The 17,696-nt window shown below is 42.3% G+C and overlaps 1 protein-coding gene across 1 annotated transcript in view; it reads right to left on the bottom strand.

The window, feature by feature from the left end:
- The window catches only part of ADCY2 (adenylate cyclase 2), a 182,743-nt gene that overhangs the window by 96,631 nt on the left and 68,416 nt on the right, over positions 1 to 17,696 (bottom strand). The window contains exons 4-6 of the mRNA XM_011371402.2: positions 10,613 to 10,761; positions 6,702 to 6,813; positions 2,359 to 2,486 (exon numbers count right to left, since the gene is read on the bottom strand). Of these exons, the coding sequence (XP_011369704.1) occupies positions 2,359 to 2,486; positions 6,702 to 6,813; positions 10,613 to 10,761 (389 nt within the window). The remainder of the gene's footprint in view (positions 1 to 2,358; positions 2,487 to 6,701; positions 6,814 to 10,612; positions 10,762 to 17,696) is intronic.

The raw sequence follows: 17,696 nt of genomic DNA, 5'->3' as shown, positions 1-17,696 counted from the left end.
GGAAACGGCCTCTTCCTCCTTTACCTCTTGGCAGATTTTCAGGGTGTTTTTTTGTTCAGAATCTCTCAGACTGTTGGAAATAGTATCACAATCGTCCTGTCGCAGAAGGTGACTGCTTTGAGCCAAGAGCAAGGTTTTCCTTTCCAGTTACTCCCAGACTGGCCCTGGGCTCCAATGCTCTGGTTAGTAAAGCCACATCAGACCTGACCATGGTGACGAGGCAGCATTTTGGCTGTAGCTTTTGCTTTTCCAATCGATGTGTATCAAGCACCTGTCATGTGCTGACACCTGCTCTGAATTTTCTTACTAAAATCACGGGATGCTGCCTTGTATTGTCATAAAGGGTCTCAGATGCCACCTGCAATTCTAGCGCTTAGCACAGTGTATGTCCCCAATGGATGTTTTCTGCTGATAAGATATAGCTTATTTGTGAGCTTAATAATGACTTTAAACTGAATAGGAACTTTCAAAAAATAACCACGAGATTAAAGGTTTTCAATTGTGCATACTCTTTAATAAAAAAATAAAGAAATCTTTAAAAAGCTTTAATAATGCATAAGGTGTCACCAAAAAAAAAAACCCAAAACCCTAATGATTGAAAGGGCAATATTTATGTTATATATATTCTATCACAATAAAAAATGTAACAGGAAAAATATTACTGACAACTGGTGGCACACTAGCAGATCAAAATTAAGGATTCTTTTTCCTAGAAGGTCTTCAACATGTTGGAATAATGTACACATAACAGAACTGGAAAATAGTTGATTCAAAAGCAGAAATCGAGCTACTGTCAAAGGTGGATTATTTAATCCAATATGTTATTGACACACAAAATAAGTAAATTTGTCCTTCATAAAATCTTTCCCACATTTATTTGAAAAGGAAATCAAGAGAAAATGATTTCTCCCAATAGAATCCATTTCACCCCAACTTTGGAACCGACACCGAACTTGCATCCAGGGGTGGGTTATAAATTTAAGAAAATCTATTAGTTCTACTAATAAGATTCATTTACATATAGACCCACAGTGTTGGGAATAGTTAATTACTTTTAAAATAAGCAAACAATATTTCTCATGTCTCAGAGAAGGCCAATGATTTATTTATGTGAAGAAGCAAGTAGGACACGGTTATTTCCCACATGATGTGTCTTGTGTGGGAAGCTGAGGCCACACTGATCCCCTCCCCATCATCTTGAATCTTTGATTTCATTTCATTCATTTGTCTCCCATTCCCTGAGCTGCGCAGTGGCCTGTAGCAATTGCTACTGAGCTAGAGATTCTGAAACACTTCGGTCTCCTGGGCTCAGCTGAGGCTGTGGGCGCTTCGTTTTTCTTCCCTGGACACCACCTTCTAGCCTATTTTTAGCACATGACGAACATACACAATGAGTTAAACACAGTTTGACTTGTTGCTTTCTCACTTAAAGCCCCACCTACTCTAACCCTCAGACAAGGAAATAGAACATCTACTATTTAATTCCTATCTTCTTTAGACAAAAAATATGCAGAGGATAGGGTAAAATCAGTTGACTAAAATAGACAATCAAAATATCCCATAAACTAAAATCTTTCAATCGTATAATCGACAAAGAAGCAGTATTATCATTTATAAGAATGTTCTGGCTTCTGCGAAGGGCATTCCTAACGAAGAATTCATCATGGTGCTGGCAATAAAAATTAACTTTGAATCTGATACTTTCACCCTGTCCTTGTCAACTGTAGTGATGACATTGTTTTACATAAGCAAACCTCTACAATTACGATGAAAGAAACTCCAGCTACAATACAGGAAACTTATACTACGGATATAAACTGAAACCTGCTTCACAGAGCTGAACATTTTTGACTAGATGAAGTAATTTTAGACTAGATTTTTATATTAATTGCTGCCTGGTGGTAAAAATTACTCTTTTTTTTTATTATTTGTGTATAGTCGTATTATTTGTTAGAAATCATAGAAATCATGAGCGACGCTAAGAATGCAGACTTTTTCCTTAAGATCAGAGAAGACATTTACGTTTTTAACAATCGCTTTTGAAAAAAAAAAAACCCTGTCCTTTTCCATAGATTTTGAACTCAGTTCTGCAAAAAACAAACAAACAAACAAAACAAACAAACAAACAAACAAAAAAACCCAAAACCTAAGGCTAATAATAATAATACAAAACACTTAGAAATCTTACTTTGGATGGAGTTACTCACATGCCAACAAATGGCACTCTGCACACTTCTATCTAAATGTGCAATAATGTATTTAATGTCAGTAGACAGAGAAATAGGAGTAGCTGCAAGTGAGAATCATAACTCTAAGTTGTAACCAGCTAAAGAAGATCTTACTCAGCATTACACTTACTTTATGGCTTCGCACATATCCAGCCCCATTTTCACACAGTTCTTGGCGTGGTTAGGGAGGGAGATTGGGAGTCCAGACACGCAGTAATAGCAGTCTCCTAAAATTTTTATTCTCATGCATTCATTCTCCTGGAAGAAGACATCACAGAATTCAGGTACATTGGGCACTGGCACTGACACGATGATTTAAATTGATGGGATATCTTCAAGTGCTAGTTCTACTGAACAGGAACAGGGTTTGCGGCGAGAGAAGTGACAACTAGTTGGGGTTTCCTTCACTACTCGACAGGAATGAGCAAGCCTCCCCCACATTTGCCAAAGCAGAATAAGGGAAAGGGGGAGGATGGGAAGCAGAATTGTACTTCATATCAGCAGAGAAGTATAGAGATAGGATCATTTTTTTTTTTTTTAGTCCAAACATTCCCAAACATCGAAGATGACACGAAACATTCAATGTAGAGCAGAATCTTCTGGGGCAGAAAATGATGCCCCAAACTCGGTAGAAATTAGTGTCTTATGTCATTCCTTACTATGCTCATGATTTTCTTCATTTAAAGATTCTTACCTGCAGACTTGGAGCTTCTGATAAGCATCTCCACAATATGAAGCACCATTATTGCCAAGTAATTGAAAACATTCTGATCTTAGGTTAAATTATGTTGATATAAAGTTAGACTAACTCATTATTTTCCTTGGCTGGGTTGTATTTATAATATGGAGATTAACTTCATATGCATCAATCCTACATTCATTTCTCACCTTTCCAACTAGCTTATAGACTCTACACTAATGTAAAAAAAGGAACCAAAGAAATACCGAACACAGATCTTTCTCTTTCTTAACACACCAACACAGGCTTATGTATAAACTGAGCAACTCTGAACACAAGATTTCTTTGCTCGTAAGCGTGTGTTAGGTTTACAGACAATCTTGCATATTTCTTTCCTTCTCTGATCAAGAGCGTGCATGGATTCTTGTTTATCTACGGCACTATAGACTATGTGCTAGTAATTCCTGATAACTGTATCATCGGTAATAAAAAGTCTATCAGGCGCTTTTTGATAGGGCTTCCCTCTCAGAATTCCTAGATAGACATTCTAAATCTAGAATCTAGACAACAGCAATATTAATAGTGAATTCTTGGCACCGTTATCGTAGATTAGTTGACCGCATGTTCTGGATTCTCTATTCTGTTCCATTGGTCTGTGTGTCTGTTTTTATGCCAGTATCATCCCATTTTGATTGCTGTAGCTTTGTGATATATTTTGAAATGAGGAAGTGTGCTGCCATCTCTGTTTTAGTTGCTCAAAATTCCTTTGGCTATTTGAGGTCCTTTACGTTTCTTTATAAATATTCGAATTGTTTTTCCTACTTCTGTAAAAAAAAAAGAAAAAGGCCACTGGAATTTTGATAAGGATTGCATTGCATCTGTAGATGGCTTTGGGTGGTATGGACATTTGAACATGGCGACTTCTTCCAACCCATGAACATGGGGTGTCTTTCTACTTATTTGTGTCTTCTTAGATTTCTTTGATCAATGTTTTATGGTTTTCAGTATACATGTCATTCACCTATTTGGTTAAGTTCATGCCTAAGCATTTTATTCTTTCTGATGCTAATGCAAATGGGATCGTTTTCTTGATTTCCCTTTTAGATACTTCATTGTTAGTGTACAGAAATACAATTAATTTGTATACATTGATTTTGTATCCTGAAACTTTACCAAATTCATTTATTTGTTATAACAGGTTTTTGTGGCTTCTTTAGGGTTCTCTACATATAAAGTCACATCAACAGCAAACAGGTAATTTTACTTCTTCCGTTCCGATTTTGATTCCTTCTATTTCTTTTTCTTGCCTGTTTTCTGCCACCGACTTCCGGTACTACGTCGAACACAAGTGGTGAGAGCGCGCATCCTCGCATTGCTCCCCTCTCAGGGAAAACGCTTCCCGTTTTTCACGTTCGAGAATAACATTAGCAATGGCTTAATTGTGTTGAGGTAAGTTTCTTCTGTATCTTATTAGTTAGGCGTTTTTATCATGAAAGGGTGATTAATTTTGTCCAATCTTTTTCTGCATCTGTTGAGATGATTATGTGATTTTTAGCCTTCACTCTGTTAAATGTGGTAGACACCTTGATCTGCAGGTGTTGAACCAGCCTTGCAGCCCAGGGGTAAATCTCACTTGGTTGTGGTATACATTTTTTTCTAAATGTGCTGTCAAACTCCATCTGCTAAGTGAAATAAGCCTACACAGAAGGACAAATGCTACATGATAACACTTATATGAGGAATCTAAAATAGCCAAACTCAGGGAAGAAGAGAGTAGAATGGGTACCAGGGTCTGCGCGGGGCCGTGGGAGAAATGGGGAGATGTTGGTCAAAGGGGACAAAGTTTCAGTTATGCGAGGTGACAACGTCCGAGAGCTCGACTGTACAACACACGGTGTGTGGTGAACGACGCTGGATTCAATACTTAAAAACTTGCTAAGAAAGGAGATCTTATGTTAAGTGCTTTAATCATAAAATAATAAAATATAAATAAATAAGTAAATAAATGGGCCAGAGGGAGCTTTTACAGGTGATGGATATGCTTATGGCATAGATTGTGGCGATGGTTTCAAAAGTACATACTTACTTCCAAACTCATTAAGTTGTAGACATTAAATATAATTTTCTGTATGTCATTATACTTCAATGAAGTGGTTCAAAGATTTCAAAAAAAAAAAAAAGAAAAATAACAGTCAATGGGCGATGATTTCCCGTCCCTCAGCATAAAGTTGTGTGCTTTACACCGTGTTCGCTCAGTGGACCGAGCTGTCCACGTGCTTGCGATGCTCTCCAACGCCATGTTGCATAACTGTGAGGCACGCACTGATGCCCAGAGCGGCTGCCTCTGTGACCCACAACCCTGGGCCGGACATTCCTTTGTGACAATGACCAGAGAAGAGCAGGAGTCACACTGAGTACCTCTGTTATGGGTAATGAACTGCGCCCTCCCCAGATTCATATGCTGAAGTCCTGACCCCTGGTACCTGTGAATGTGACCTTATTTGACAACAGGGTTGGTGCAGGCGTAATTAGTTAAGATGAGGTCAGCGGGATCAGGGTGGGCCCCTAATCCAATATGGCCGGTGTCCTTATAGAAGGAGGAAATTTGGACACTGAGACTCGCATACAGAAATGCCATGTGAACACTGGAGCTTTGTGGTTATCTGCCAGGACCGGGCTGTTTCTTCCTAACGTGACCAGGAGGTCCAACAAACATGACTTGTTTTTAACTCAAATTTTCAAGACATTATGTTTCAACCATTCTTTTTCTAAAATTGAGCATCCGGAAAATGCAACCTTCTCCTTTAGTTTGGTAAAGGGAGGAAGGAGACCTATACTCTTACTGATTCCCCAGATGCCCAGTGAGAGCTGTCAGGGCCAGTCACTTGGGAAGGAACTTAGCCCGAGAGTGCCTCGGAAAACATCCCCGAGCCAGATTTATTCCTGAGAGGCTCAGCTAGAACGTTCTGTATTGTTTAAAAGTGAGATGAATCTTTTAGTGGAGTGAGTTTGGGACCAACCCTTCCATATATAAATAATACACTTTAATAAGCATAATAATAAGTATTTTTTGTTGGGAACGACTCAGAGCAAGAATTAAGCTGACTGGAAATGTTTTATGAGAAGTCGAGGGCTAGCAAGGAAGAAAAATTTTTTTTTTTCAATATTCCCACTAGAAACCCTAACTGTTCCAATAAGTGAGAAAGGTTAATGTGCTTTTAGATCACTTGTCATTTCCTCTCTGTGAAGCTTCCCATAAATGAGCATATGAATGGCAAATACCAAACTTAATTTCTGCTCAAGTGGCACAAGGGTCAAGGGCTAAACACGAGACAATAATAAAGAAAGGGCCTAAGGAGAAGGTATGCATCCCATGGGGGGCCTCTTCCAGGATGCTGCTGAAGGATGCGAATACAGGGTAGTTTCAACCAGAATGAAGAAATCGTGTTCCCAACTTCTCGACCATGAAACGCCTCAAAAGAGGACCTCAGAACAGCAGAGACGTGTGCAAATTAAATCCCTCACCTTATTCCATGCGTGCTAAATTACACACAAAAAGAAGTTTTAAAAACATGCTAGGTGAAAACATGCTAGTTACGTGCTCTGGCATTTCTCATCTCTGATTTAAGATCGAGACTTATCGGGGATGAATGGCGAAACACTCCAGCAAGCTGACAGACGCCATTCCTACAGGATGTGTTTCATGGAATGGTAAAAGGTTGATAAGGGACCAGAGAAAAAGTAAGTCGGAATTTTATATATCTTCAGAATCAAAGGGAATCATTAATACTCACCTTTGCAATTTGATCGAATTTCCCAAAGAGTTCATTCAGCATGTGGACCAGCTCTCCTGGGGAGCAGTCACTGGCCAGCCGGGTGAACCCCACAATGTCAGCGTACAAGATACTGTGGGAATGAACAAAGGAGGATGGTATTTGCAAGTTTATATTCATTAAAAAGTAATGATCGTTTTTTCCATTAATACAGTATAATTTTTTTATATTTCATATTTCTATTTTACAGTAAAAATGTGATTTCCCTGGATAGGGAATACACAAAACCCTCTGCTAAACTTTCCAATTCAAATTCTTTTGATGCTGAATTTTTATTAAAGTGGGAGAAGAGAAAGTCACATGATGAGCTTTTTCCGTTCGAGCCCATTCTTACGGGTCACCTTCCCTCTCGGGGCCAGATACCCGCTCCCTCTCTAGTTTACGTGAGAATCATCCTGACAGCCCATTACACCATCGTAATCAACACTTCTGTTTGAAGTGTTGCATGGGTTTGTATTACAAGAATTCCTAAAGTAGGAGAAGCAAAACAATAGAAGCCAAATCCTGTTTTTATTGATTCAAGAAAAAGTTGGAATAACAATCTCTTTAAAAGCAGACTACTTAAAAGAAAAGGTTCTGAATTCCTTCCTACCTGCCAGGATAAAGCAGACCAGGCACATCTTCCTAAAGCTCAGAGTTTAGTTGGGGTGATGGGGTAAATAAATGAGGGCACCAAACAATGTCCGATTACAATGACAGTAAGTGCTACAAAGGAAAGCAGCAGAGAACGGTGTGGGTGGCAGGGGCTGATCAGATGAGGAGGGGGACTCCAGGAGAGTTACTTTTAGAAAATGACAGCGCAGCTTCCCTTCGTGGGAAGTACCTGCTAGGGAGGCCGACCAAAACCACCTTCTGAGTGAGGACGACTCGTTCAAGTCTGGTGGTGCTGAGTTCAATGGCGGCGTCTGCGGAACACCTCAGAGGAAGGTGCCCATTAGGCAGGCGAGAATGGGAAACGCTGGTTGCGTTCTGTGTCTCAGCACCACGTGGATGGTGATTAAATCTTGGGAGGAAGCTGCAGAGAGCAGAGAGGAGCAAGGAGACAGCCCTCGACATACTCATCTACAGGAGAGGCTAGACACAGGGAAGAGAAAACTCGGGGGCCTGTAAGAAGAACACAAGAGAAGACCGAGCGGTGGGGGAATTCTGTAAGTACAAGGTCCAGGTTGACAGGCCAAGCGCACCTGAGCGACCATTGAGACGAGGATGCAGAAGTAAGTCATACACAGATTTGGGAACAAGACAGGTGGTGGTGAATTTAGCGAGAATGAGTTCTGTGACATGGGGGAGGTGACAGCTAGAGAATGGGGACGCGAGGAAAAACAGAAAATAAGGGAGACGAGTCAGAGAGTGTGGAACGGTCTCCGGAATGTCTGGGCTCCAAAAGAGAGGAAGGTCGTTTCAGATTCGGATGGTGGCATTGGGTTAAGAGAAGCGTCTTCGTTTTCAAACATGTGATGGGTTTGCAAATGTTTCGGCTCTAGTGGGAGGAAGGCAGAGGAAGACCGTGAAGATTTGGGAAGCCAAATCTATGGTCCATAAATCCATCTTTTCCTCCCTGATCTCTCCTCCTCTTGCTTATTATTATTATTGTTATCATCATCATCATCATCATTATCATCATCATCATTAAATAGTAAAGCGATAGTAAATATGATTAGTAGAGAATAAGCATTTCATTGAATGAATGGTCAAAGCAGAACTAAAAGTTAGCAACTGATCTTTTTGGTACCATCTACAAAACTAATAATTCTCAGAAACCCTCAGGAATCGACTAGACTATCTGTGTTACCTGTGCATCATGGCTGCTTCTTTGCTTATACCTGTCCTGTTCCAGGATGAAAAAGCCACCTTTTCATATTTCTTTTAAAAATAATTGATAATCGACAATAAATAAACAAACAAACAAATAAATATAATTGGTACCCCATGCTGTTTAAGGTTTTACATTTCTAAGTTTTAAGTATTTAAGTTACTTTAGGATTCCAAATATATTTCATGAATTTACATTTAATTCAATACTGCAAACATATTCTAGACAATTGGCGAGGGAAGTTACGGTGGTTGAAGCTGCTTCACCAGTCCCTTGCCTGAGATACTGTGACAGTCAGCTGCCAAGGTGGCCCCAGGGCCCTCCTCTCCTGTTGCTCACACCCTGGGCTGTCCCCTCCCTCAAAGGATGTCCCCTCCTGACCTGTATAACCAACAAGATACTGCAGAGATGACTGACTAAGGACTAACCGGCTAAGCTGCTCCCGGATTCTGACCCACAGAAACTGTAAGAAAACGTTTATCGTTTTAAGCCACTACATTTTAGGGTGATCTGTTGTACAAACACTGGTAACTAATAGCACGGGAAGTCTGAAGTTGGCGGTGTCTCATCATTTTTGTAGGTCTATTTGTTCCTGCAATGTGCCACAGCTACTAACGGCTATTCTGTGACCCTAATTAGATATAGCTGCATTTATCTACATGTGTTTTGCATACGCAATAAGTGACTTAAAAACTCTTCCTGATATGGGAGGAGTATTGTCACACACGTAAGGCTAGAAAGGGCCATTTCTAGTATCATACACTTTGTCAGATACTGTGAATGTTTTTTCTTTAGGGAAAAAGGGCCATTTCTAGTATCATACACTTTGTCAGATACTGTGAATGTTTTTTCTTTAGGGAAAAATACAGGTAAAACTTCAAAACCTGCGTGAATGTTCTTTAATTTTTATCTGTCCCCACAAATGGCAAAACTTATTTTTTAAATTTTACTCCCGATTCTTCACTTAGCCAATGGTACTTCTATAGCACCATTCAATATACAACTTTTTTCTAATACCTCCTTCTGAGTAGGCATTTAGTATTTTACTTTAGGTCTCTGAGTGCTCGGACAATGTCTGCCAGTAGCTCTGACCACCTTTTCCAAAATCTGGTGTCAAAATGATACTTGTCTTAGCAATGGATTTATGTTGCAATTAAATTTGTTTCTTCTTAATGAACTTCAAAAATCCTTGACCTGAAGCACCCAGACCAGAAGGCAGCATTATGCATCGGAAAGAGTCTGGACTTGGGGGCAGACGGGCCGGTTCCATCTCTAGTCGATGCTAAACACATTTTAGGTGTTTGTGGTTGTCGTCCTTGAACTATTGAGCAGGGGGTGGGGACCCCGACACCTAAAGAATTCACATCAGGACACATGCACGGGAACAAGGGGCCTCGACATCCTCTTTCCTGGTCACAATCCCAGGAGATGCCACGTCCGTTCTCCAGTACTGTCACCTCAGGAGTGGCCCACCGGGGAGGAGACGTGACTGTGCCAGGCTCAGACAGCAGTCCCTTTCACTGTACGCGGACCCAGGGGCATGTCAGTCCCCTGCGCCGTTACTCACTAGTTGGCCTTACCCCAGACACCCTTCATTCCTGATGGACAGCAGGCGATCCTGCTTCCCTGGAAACTGCCAGCTCCTGGGGCCTGCCAGCCAAGCCCATCAGGAGGAATCGTCCTTGTGCTGAGAGCTCACTGGCCCTGGCCCTGATCTCACTGCAACGCTGAGTGTCCTGGGCTCCGGGGACACCAGGAGCCCAGACCATGGAGTCCCTGGAATCAGGACCCCGCTGTCCATTTCTCTCCCTTTTGTGCCTGACAGTCAGCCATGGAGAGCAGGGCCAGGAGGGATGACTCAGTCCCCAAAGCAGCGGACCCTATTTTGTCATCTTAACGTGAAGGCCCCAAAAGGCAGCACCTGGGCGGGTGGAGAGGTCGATACTCTACGTGCAAGGGGTCACCAGTGACAAGGGAGACACGGCATTACCGGACGCGGGCTCCCACTTAAAATGTCCCCAGTCCAGACTTGCTGAGGTTCAAGAACGGAGCAGCGTACCTGACGTTGGTGTGTCGCTTGACGTACAGGTTGTGGAAGTTGTTCGTGTTTTCCATGTGGCCGGCTTTGGGGCCCTGCAGCCTCTGGATGATCTCAGCTTTCATCTCCATGGCTATGTGGGCCGGCAGCAGCGAGAGCAGGAGCCGCTCCTGAAACAGGGCGAGGGAGAGAGAGACGTTTCTAGTAACGAAGGCGACATCCGGGCAATGCTCGAAATCGTCACTGATTGGTAGCGGGGCCAATTTGAGGGCTGCTCCCGACAAGTTAAAATACAGATTCTAGAAGTACATATTAAAAAAATCAAATCTTCTGAGGTCAGAGCATGTTTTTATATCATTTGTTGAGTTCTAAGCCTGTAAGGAAGGCAAAGTAATTTTCACAAGATATTATTTTTCCATTTTGATTTTAAAGTAGGGAAGCAGAAATAATATTAGAAGGCCAGAAACCGGCGGTCAGTTTAAGACAGGAAACACTCATTTTCGCCTGTTTGTTCGCATGAGAGATAAAGTACAAGCTTTATTGCGCTTTCGAAAGTCAACCAATATTCTACGTCTCCTAAATAAGATAAATATTTTCAAATATTTCATCTCCTCTGATGAACATTCGCTCCCCTTCAGTGATTCCAAACTGTTATAAAGAGAGTCGAGGTGATTAGCTTCTGTGAATGTCATCTATAAAAACTGCAGGTAGAACACAATGAAATGCTATGAGCTTTTCTCGTATTCCAGTAAATGCAGTACACAGCAGCATGTAACATTACGCTTACTTTAACATGCACTTATTTCAGCTAGAGTAGTACTTTTCTATTCTCTTCAAGAAAAATATGCAATTTTTTTTTGAGGAAAAGAATCACAGAAGGGCAACTTTGAACGTTTATATTCATCCTAGGGTATTTTAACCGCCGATCTGTTGCAGAGAACAATGTGTTCTTCAAGTATTGTGGAGTGAGGATTGGTATTCAGTGCTGACAAACAAACATTTGTTGAATGACACATTTCTCCATCCTCCACATTTTTTCTCTTTTTCCTTTCCTTTCCTTTATTTTTCTTTTCTTTTCTTTTCTTTTTTTTTTTGTGGACAAAGTAGTGAGACTCTAGGGGCAGAGGCGAAAAGGGCTTTCTTCCAGGGCTCACAGGGCCAAGTGTCCATCTCCTGCCTCCCCTCCACCCTCCGAAGCACACAGCACTTTGGTGGCCACTGGGAGCTTCCATTGAGGAAGCAGAGGGTGGTCCAGGAGTGCATCTTCGTGAAGATGGGATGGCTCTCGGCACAGCCCACCCCAGCATGCTCCGGGGAAAGACAGGCGCAAAGTCAACAGGCGACCGGGTGTGAGCCTGTGGGGGGTCCTCAGTTCTCCATGAATTGGCATCGCTGTGTGTCGATCATTTGTCCGTTCATTCATTCATTCATTCTTTCATCCGTTCAGCTATTCTGAAAACATTCATCATTGCCCATTAAATACCAGGCCCCTTGAAAACACTAACGGTAAATGCAAAGATGAATGAGGCAGCGTTCCTGATCCCATGCTGCTTGCAGTCCAGCAGGGAGCCGGCCCGCAGTGCACTTGCTGTCACATAGGCCAGAAGGACAGGATGGCGTTTGGAGGAAGCCACATGCCTGGCTGGGACTCTGGGAAAAGAGAAGGACGACTATCGTCCAGGAGCATCTGCTATGTGCCAGGTGCACCCAGGAGCTCTATTCATGTCAACCAGTTGAATCAAATCAACAACTCTATCTGATTCGTATTATTACCAACCTCCTTGTAATAGAAGCGAAAGGGGTACTTCAGTCGTGCACTGGGCACGACCGCTTGCCGTAAGTGCTGATGCTGACGCGCCAAATTTTATTGGTACTTAAGAAATGAAGAAAATATTTTTTACTTCATAATCATCTCCCTTTTTGTTCAAATCTTGACGTTTCGATTTAAATTAACAAACGAAATGGATAAATCAAGCTTTTACTAAATTAAATGTCCATATATACATCTAGGGAAATATAAATTGTCCTCAATTGTATAAAATAATGAGGATAATGTCTTACGTGGTCTAAAATATAACAGAAATGAAACGCACAGTGACATTCACGCAAAAGATGAAATGGGAGTAAATCAAGTTAAAACGTTCTGAGGTCCTAGAATTGAGTGGGAAGTGGCAAAATATATCAATTTATATTAGACTGTGGTAAGTCCAGAATGGATGCGATTTCCACATTAGAAACACAAAGAGTGAAAGAACATATGACTAACAAGCTAGCAGTGAACATGGGGAAGAGATCGTCAGTTATTCCAAAGCAAGACAACAAAGAAGAATCAAAGAAAAATGTAAATAGAAAATAAATCATGAAATGACAGCTACTAGCCAACTCTATCGGGAATTACATTCAATGATGTTGAAAATCTAAACAGAGGAGCAAAGTGTGGAATGGCCATCAGCCGCAGCCAGGAGGCCTGCCTGGCTGTACCCTGGGACGGGAACAGATGGGGACGTGTCGCTCTGAGATGCCATGAAATCTCTGTCATAATCAAAGCAAGCAGACACTAACTATAAACTTATTGACCTCTAAACTAGTGAAAAGGAATGTTAGCATGTGGAATATAACAGCTTATGGATTTGGACCTAAGATATTTAGAAATCCCAGTGGAATCGGTGTGTCCGTAGAGATGTCTGATGATCAGCTTAATTAGATTAAAAAAAACAGTTTTGTACTCGTTCTGATGGGTGGTGGATGAGTCCAGGGCTAAGGGAAAATAAGATGTACCAGGCCGCATCACGCGGTGGGCACAGTTCTGCATGGTTATCTCACGACGATGCCCCGTGTGTGCCCCCAGACTCAGCGCACTCTGCCGCATTTAAAGCAACCAGTAGACGTCCCCGTTTATACTGGTTTCTAGTCACACTTCCTGTAGCCGGGGTTGTCAGTGACCACCCGTAGTCCCTCTGCCTTCCTCCGAGGTCTCCTGCAACCTGTTTATTTCCACAGTTTGCTTACAACATGGAAGCAAATGATGGATAAATACCCCAGCTTCTACATCCACACCCCTCACGGGCAGATCTGAGCATGTACCACACACCCTCAGAGGGGCTCCCGCAGGACTGAGCCCCTGTTGCCACCAGCGGCCCGTTTCCATTAGCTGACCTGTCCCTCCCTTCCTCTTCTCCCTGAAATCATTGCCCATCCACGTGACTATACCCAGAGTCTTGTCTTCGAGTCTGCTTGGGATAAATGTAGACATTTCTAAGCTTCTTCTGTCCTTCTCGTGCATTCTGTAATAAGAATATGCTAAGTCCCAAATCACAGAGCCAGCCTTTTTTTAAAGATAGATTTCATGAACAAAAAGAAGAACTGAATATAAACTCTCTTTCCTAGCCATAGCTTAATTTAATGTCCAAATGTACATTATGATGTTTTAAACCAAAACATAGATGGATGACTGGCTTTTTTAAGGTAGTTTGAAAAATACATGTCGAATAAACTAAAGTTTTCTTTTTCAAAAGTGTTAACGAAACCATGCGAATTGAGATTAGAATAAAGATTTGGTAATGACCAACCAGTCAAATAAAGGAACCCAAAGTTTGCCACCGTCATGCAATTCTGGAACCTCTGGTGGCCCACAAGACCTCTGACTCACGAACAGAGTACTTCCTTCCGGGTCTGTGCATGTCCCTGGGCGATCACAGCATTGGACGATGGGGTGAGCCTCGAATAAAAGCTCTGTACTCGAATGTGGTGAATCAAGACACTTTAAATTTGTCCGTCTTCCCTAATGAGATGCTATACACTAAAAGCAAAGCCGAATAATATGGCACGTGTAATAAATTTCAATTCAATTCAGAATCCTACAAGGTTAATAGTTCCATTAATATTTCAGATTTGTTAATTTAGCCGTGTGCCCTGCAAAAGTATCCGAAAGCAACACACAAACTTAAGTGCTTAACATACTGGATATTACCTAACTGCATTATCTGTCCAAGTACATTGGACAGATTCCTTAAGGAGACTTTTGGAAAATCAGTTGTCATTAGACTGATGGGTATATACTGTTGCTTCTTTCTCTTGCTAGAAAAGATTGTCTTACTACAGAGAATTTGGCTAATTCTGGCATATTCAAAGGTCATCTGATGAAGAACGTGGCCTTGGTTTGAAGGTTTCATTTCAATGCATCCCTTTATTAATAAACCTCGAATTATTATTCATTAGCAATAATTTTTTCCCCTAGAACTTGTTCTTTTAAATTGTGCCTCGTAGAAGAGCTACAGAATTAGTACACTTCAGTGCACTATCGATCAAAGTTCAGCACGCTCTGAGCTCAGAAGCATTTCCAACATCATAAAACAGAGCGGCAGATATTTATGCTATTTCTGTGATTTTTTCGGTTGATAGGGAAATCCAATTTAAGCCTAGAAGACTTCTGCTTACATTTTGAGTTAAGATCTAGTAATGCATATTCTACTCTGTCCCTTCAATGCACCATGCATGTAATAAATATTTAAAGCTGCTTTACTTTTCAAAAGGGAGTTGGCAGTGGCAAGCGCCTTTCATAAGAATTTAACATTGTTTTCTCCTTCAAAATTCTTATTTTCATTTAGTTCTTATTTTAAATGCAATCCAATTATATGAAGATGCCAAACCGATGTCATGAACAGAAGGGATATTGTTCGAAATGTTTTTCCAAGTGCCCACTAGACACTAGCTTTCAGGATGGACAGACGCCAGGTCCCTGGGCAGCCACAGGGTCAACTGTGATGTTGAGGAGAGGGACGACGTCCTCCGATACTGTCCTGCAGTACAGAAGGGCCAGGTGTCCATGTGGAATCAAAGCCTGAAACACTGCACTTGGAAAACACCCGCCAGGCATGTGAAGAGATGTCAACTCCTTTTCCTGCACCCAGACCACGTCTGCAGGTGTCAGAGAACAAGCATCTTCACGGGTGCCAACTGCCACCACCAGCGTGTCCCCACAGTTAGGTTCTAGTGACAATGGCCCCTGCTGCTGATCCTCGTTAGAACATTTAGTGTGTTTCTCGTAGGTCCCTCCTTTGAAATTATGCTTCAGTCGACCAAACGGAACACACCGAACACTCTTGTTATTTGAAAAGCTTGCTTCATCTTTCTTTGACGTCTACAGAAAATTCAGCCGTCATCGTCACATATGATAGAAAGTAGCAGCACTTTGTAGTAGAAACAGCACGGAAGTGGGGGGAAAACGTGGTTCCCGCCCGCTCTCTGTCACTGTCTGGAAAGCCTCGATCGAGTCCCTCCAGCCTTCAAGTCCCAGTTTGGTTGTGTGAAAACTACGTCTATGGACCGCGGAGAATTGAAGGTTTCCATGTCCCTGTAAATCCCTAGCATTTCATGAAACCATAAGAGGCGCTTTTTAGATTTTCCCTCTCATTCTTTTGGAGCCAGTTAGTGACACGCAGAGGAAGAAACCCAAGTGCTCAAATCCCAGCACAGAGCCAGGACTGCAGAAAGGGCAGCGGGCACGGACAGATCCTGACAAAGAAGACGGGGCGGACGCTGAGGTTGTCCGGCGCTGGAAGGGTGACTTCCGTGAGTGGGAGGAGGATGAGGGAGAAAGCGCCCCGAGTTCTGAGGCGCCGTATCAACAGCTAGTGTTCACATGTGGAGGGAACGTCAGCCTGTTCACTTTCCGGTCTAAGGAAACTAGACTGCTTCGTGCAGAAAACCAACATGCATTTCGACCAGTCACCGTTCCTTTTTACAAAACAGTAAGTCCTTTTGTTGCATGCATATATTGCTTTCTCCTTTTACAAACCCTGGTCATGTACGATTTCATTTCAATTCAAAAATTTTTGGCAAAAAACGAACAAACAAAAACAACAGGTACAGATGTGGCTCAGAGGGGGTCGAGTGAGGTGGCGGTCATGAGGGAGTCAAGACCGGATAGAACAGTGTCTTCACACTTCCCAGCCAGTGATGATGGCTCTTCCCATTCATGCTGATTTATAAACTCAATAGGGTGACTGGGACACTTTTAGGGAGCATGTCATTAATATAAAGTGGAAAGGATAAAATTGTCACTCATATTCGATGACTCTCCGGGTAAGAGAAGTTAGAGAATGAAGGGCTAATCAAGTCCAATTACAGATTATGTCCACGGTCACAGATGACGGTAACGGACGCTTCTAAACTTTCTCGTTGGGGAGTGTGGTCCTTTTTCCTAACTGCGCTGAACTTGGAGATTCAGCCCCAGAGTAAAACTGCTTGTGGGGTGAGCCTCCGAGAGCCTACGCTGCTGACAGCCTTTGGCTCCTTCCCACCTGTCCCCCCGAACCCCTAGCGAGGGTACTCCTGGCCAACAACCGGGGCGCCGAGCAAACGGCAGCCGATGTCAGAGGCCTTCTCCGAGAAGGGAGTGAACTGAGGCGCTTTCTAGAGAAAACTGGATGGCATTTCCCTCACGAATACATCATTAATATAAAGTGATATAAAGTGATATTAATATAAACCGAGTCCTGAACTGGGCACTTGTATCTGCCGTGCCCGGGAAGCTGAGTGGCTGACCTGGAAATTGATTCAAGGACCCTCCAGCACTGAGGTGGTGTCCAGATCTCCACTTATTGGGCCCTGACAAATAAAGTACCCCGACGCCAGCCTCCGGAGAAAAGTCTCCAAGGACACGACCCTCCAGATGGCACCCTTTCAACTCTGTGCCTGCCCTCAAAAACTAATTGTCCCCTTGGGCAGCAATGTGGTTGATAGGGAGGCAGGTACCCACCATTTCTGCATGACAGCCACTTTTCAGGGAAAAAATAATGAATGAGAAAAGAATCCCACTAATTCTTATTCTGCTCATCAGGCAATGTCCTGAGTGTCCTCAGCTAAAAATTAAAGATGCAAGCGGCAAACTGTACAGCAAAGGCATCACAGTAAAGAGCTCGAGGGCCATCGCATTCCTAGAATTTTACGAAAAGTAACTCAGATGAGATGACCATGGTTCACGCTCCAGCATAAAGGGCTTTTCTGCCGCAGTTTGCTGGATCGAAAACTTGTTACGCACCTGATCTGTGTTTATATTGCAGACACACTATTTTTCAAGCTTTACCTCTGTGTTTAGAAAAAT

This window comes from Pteropus vampyrus, unplaced genomic scaffold (assembly GCF_000151845.1).
Source record: "Pteropus vampyrus isolate Shadow unplaced genomic scaffold, Pvam_2.0 Scaffold190, whole genome shotgun sequence".
Taxonomy (NCBI): Eukaryota; Metazoa; Chordata; class Mammalia; order Chiroptera; family Pteropodidae; genus Pteropus; species Pteropus vampyrus.
This window is presented reverse-complemented; position numbering and strand designations above follow the sequence as displayed.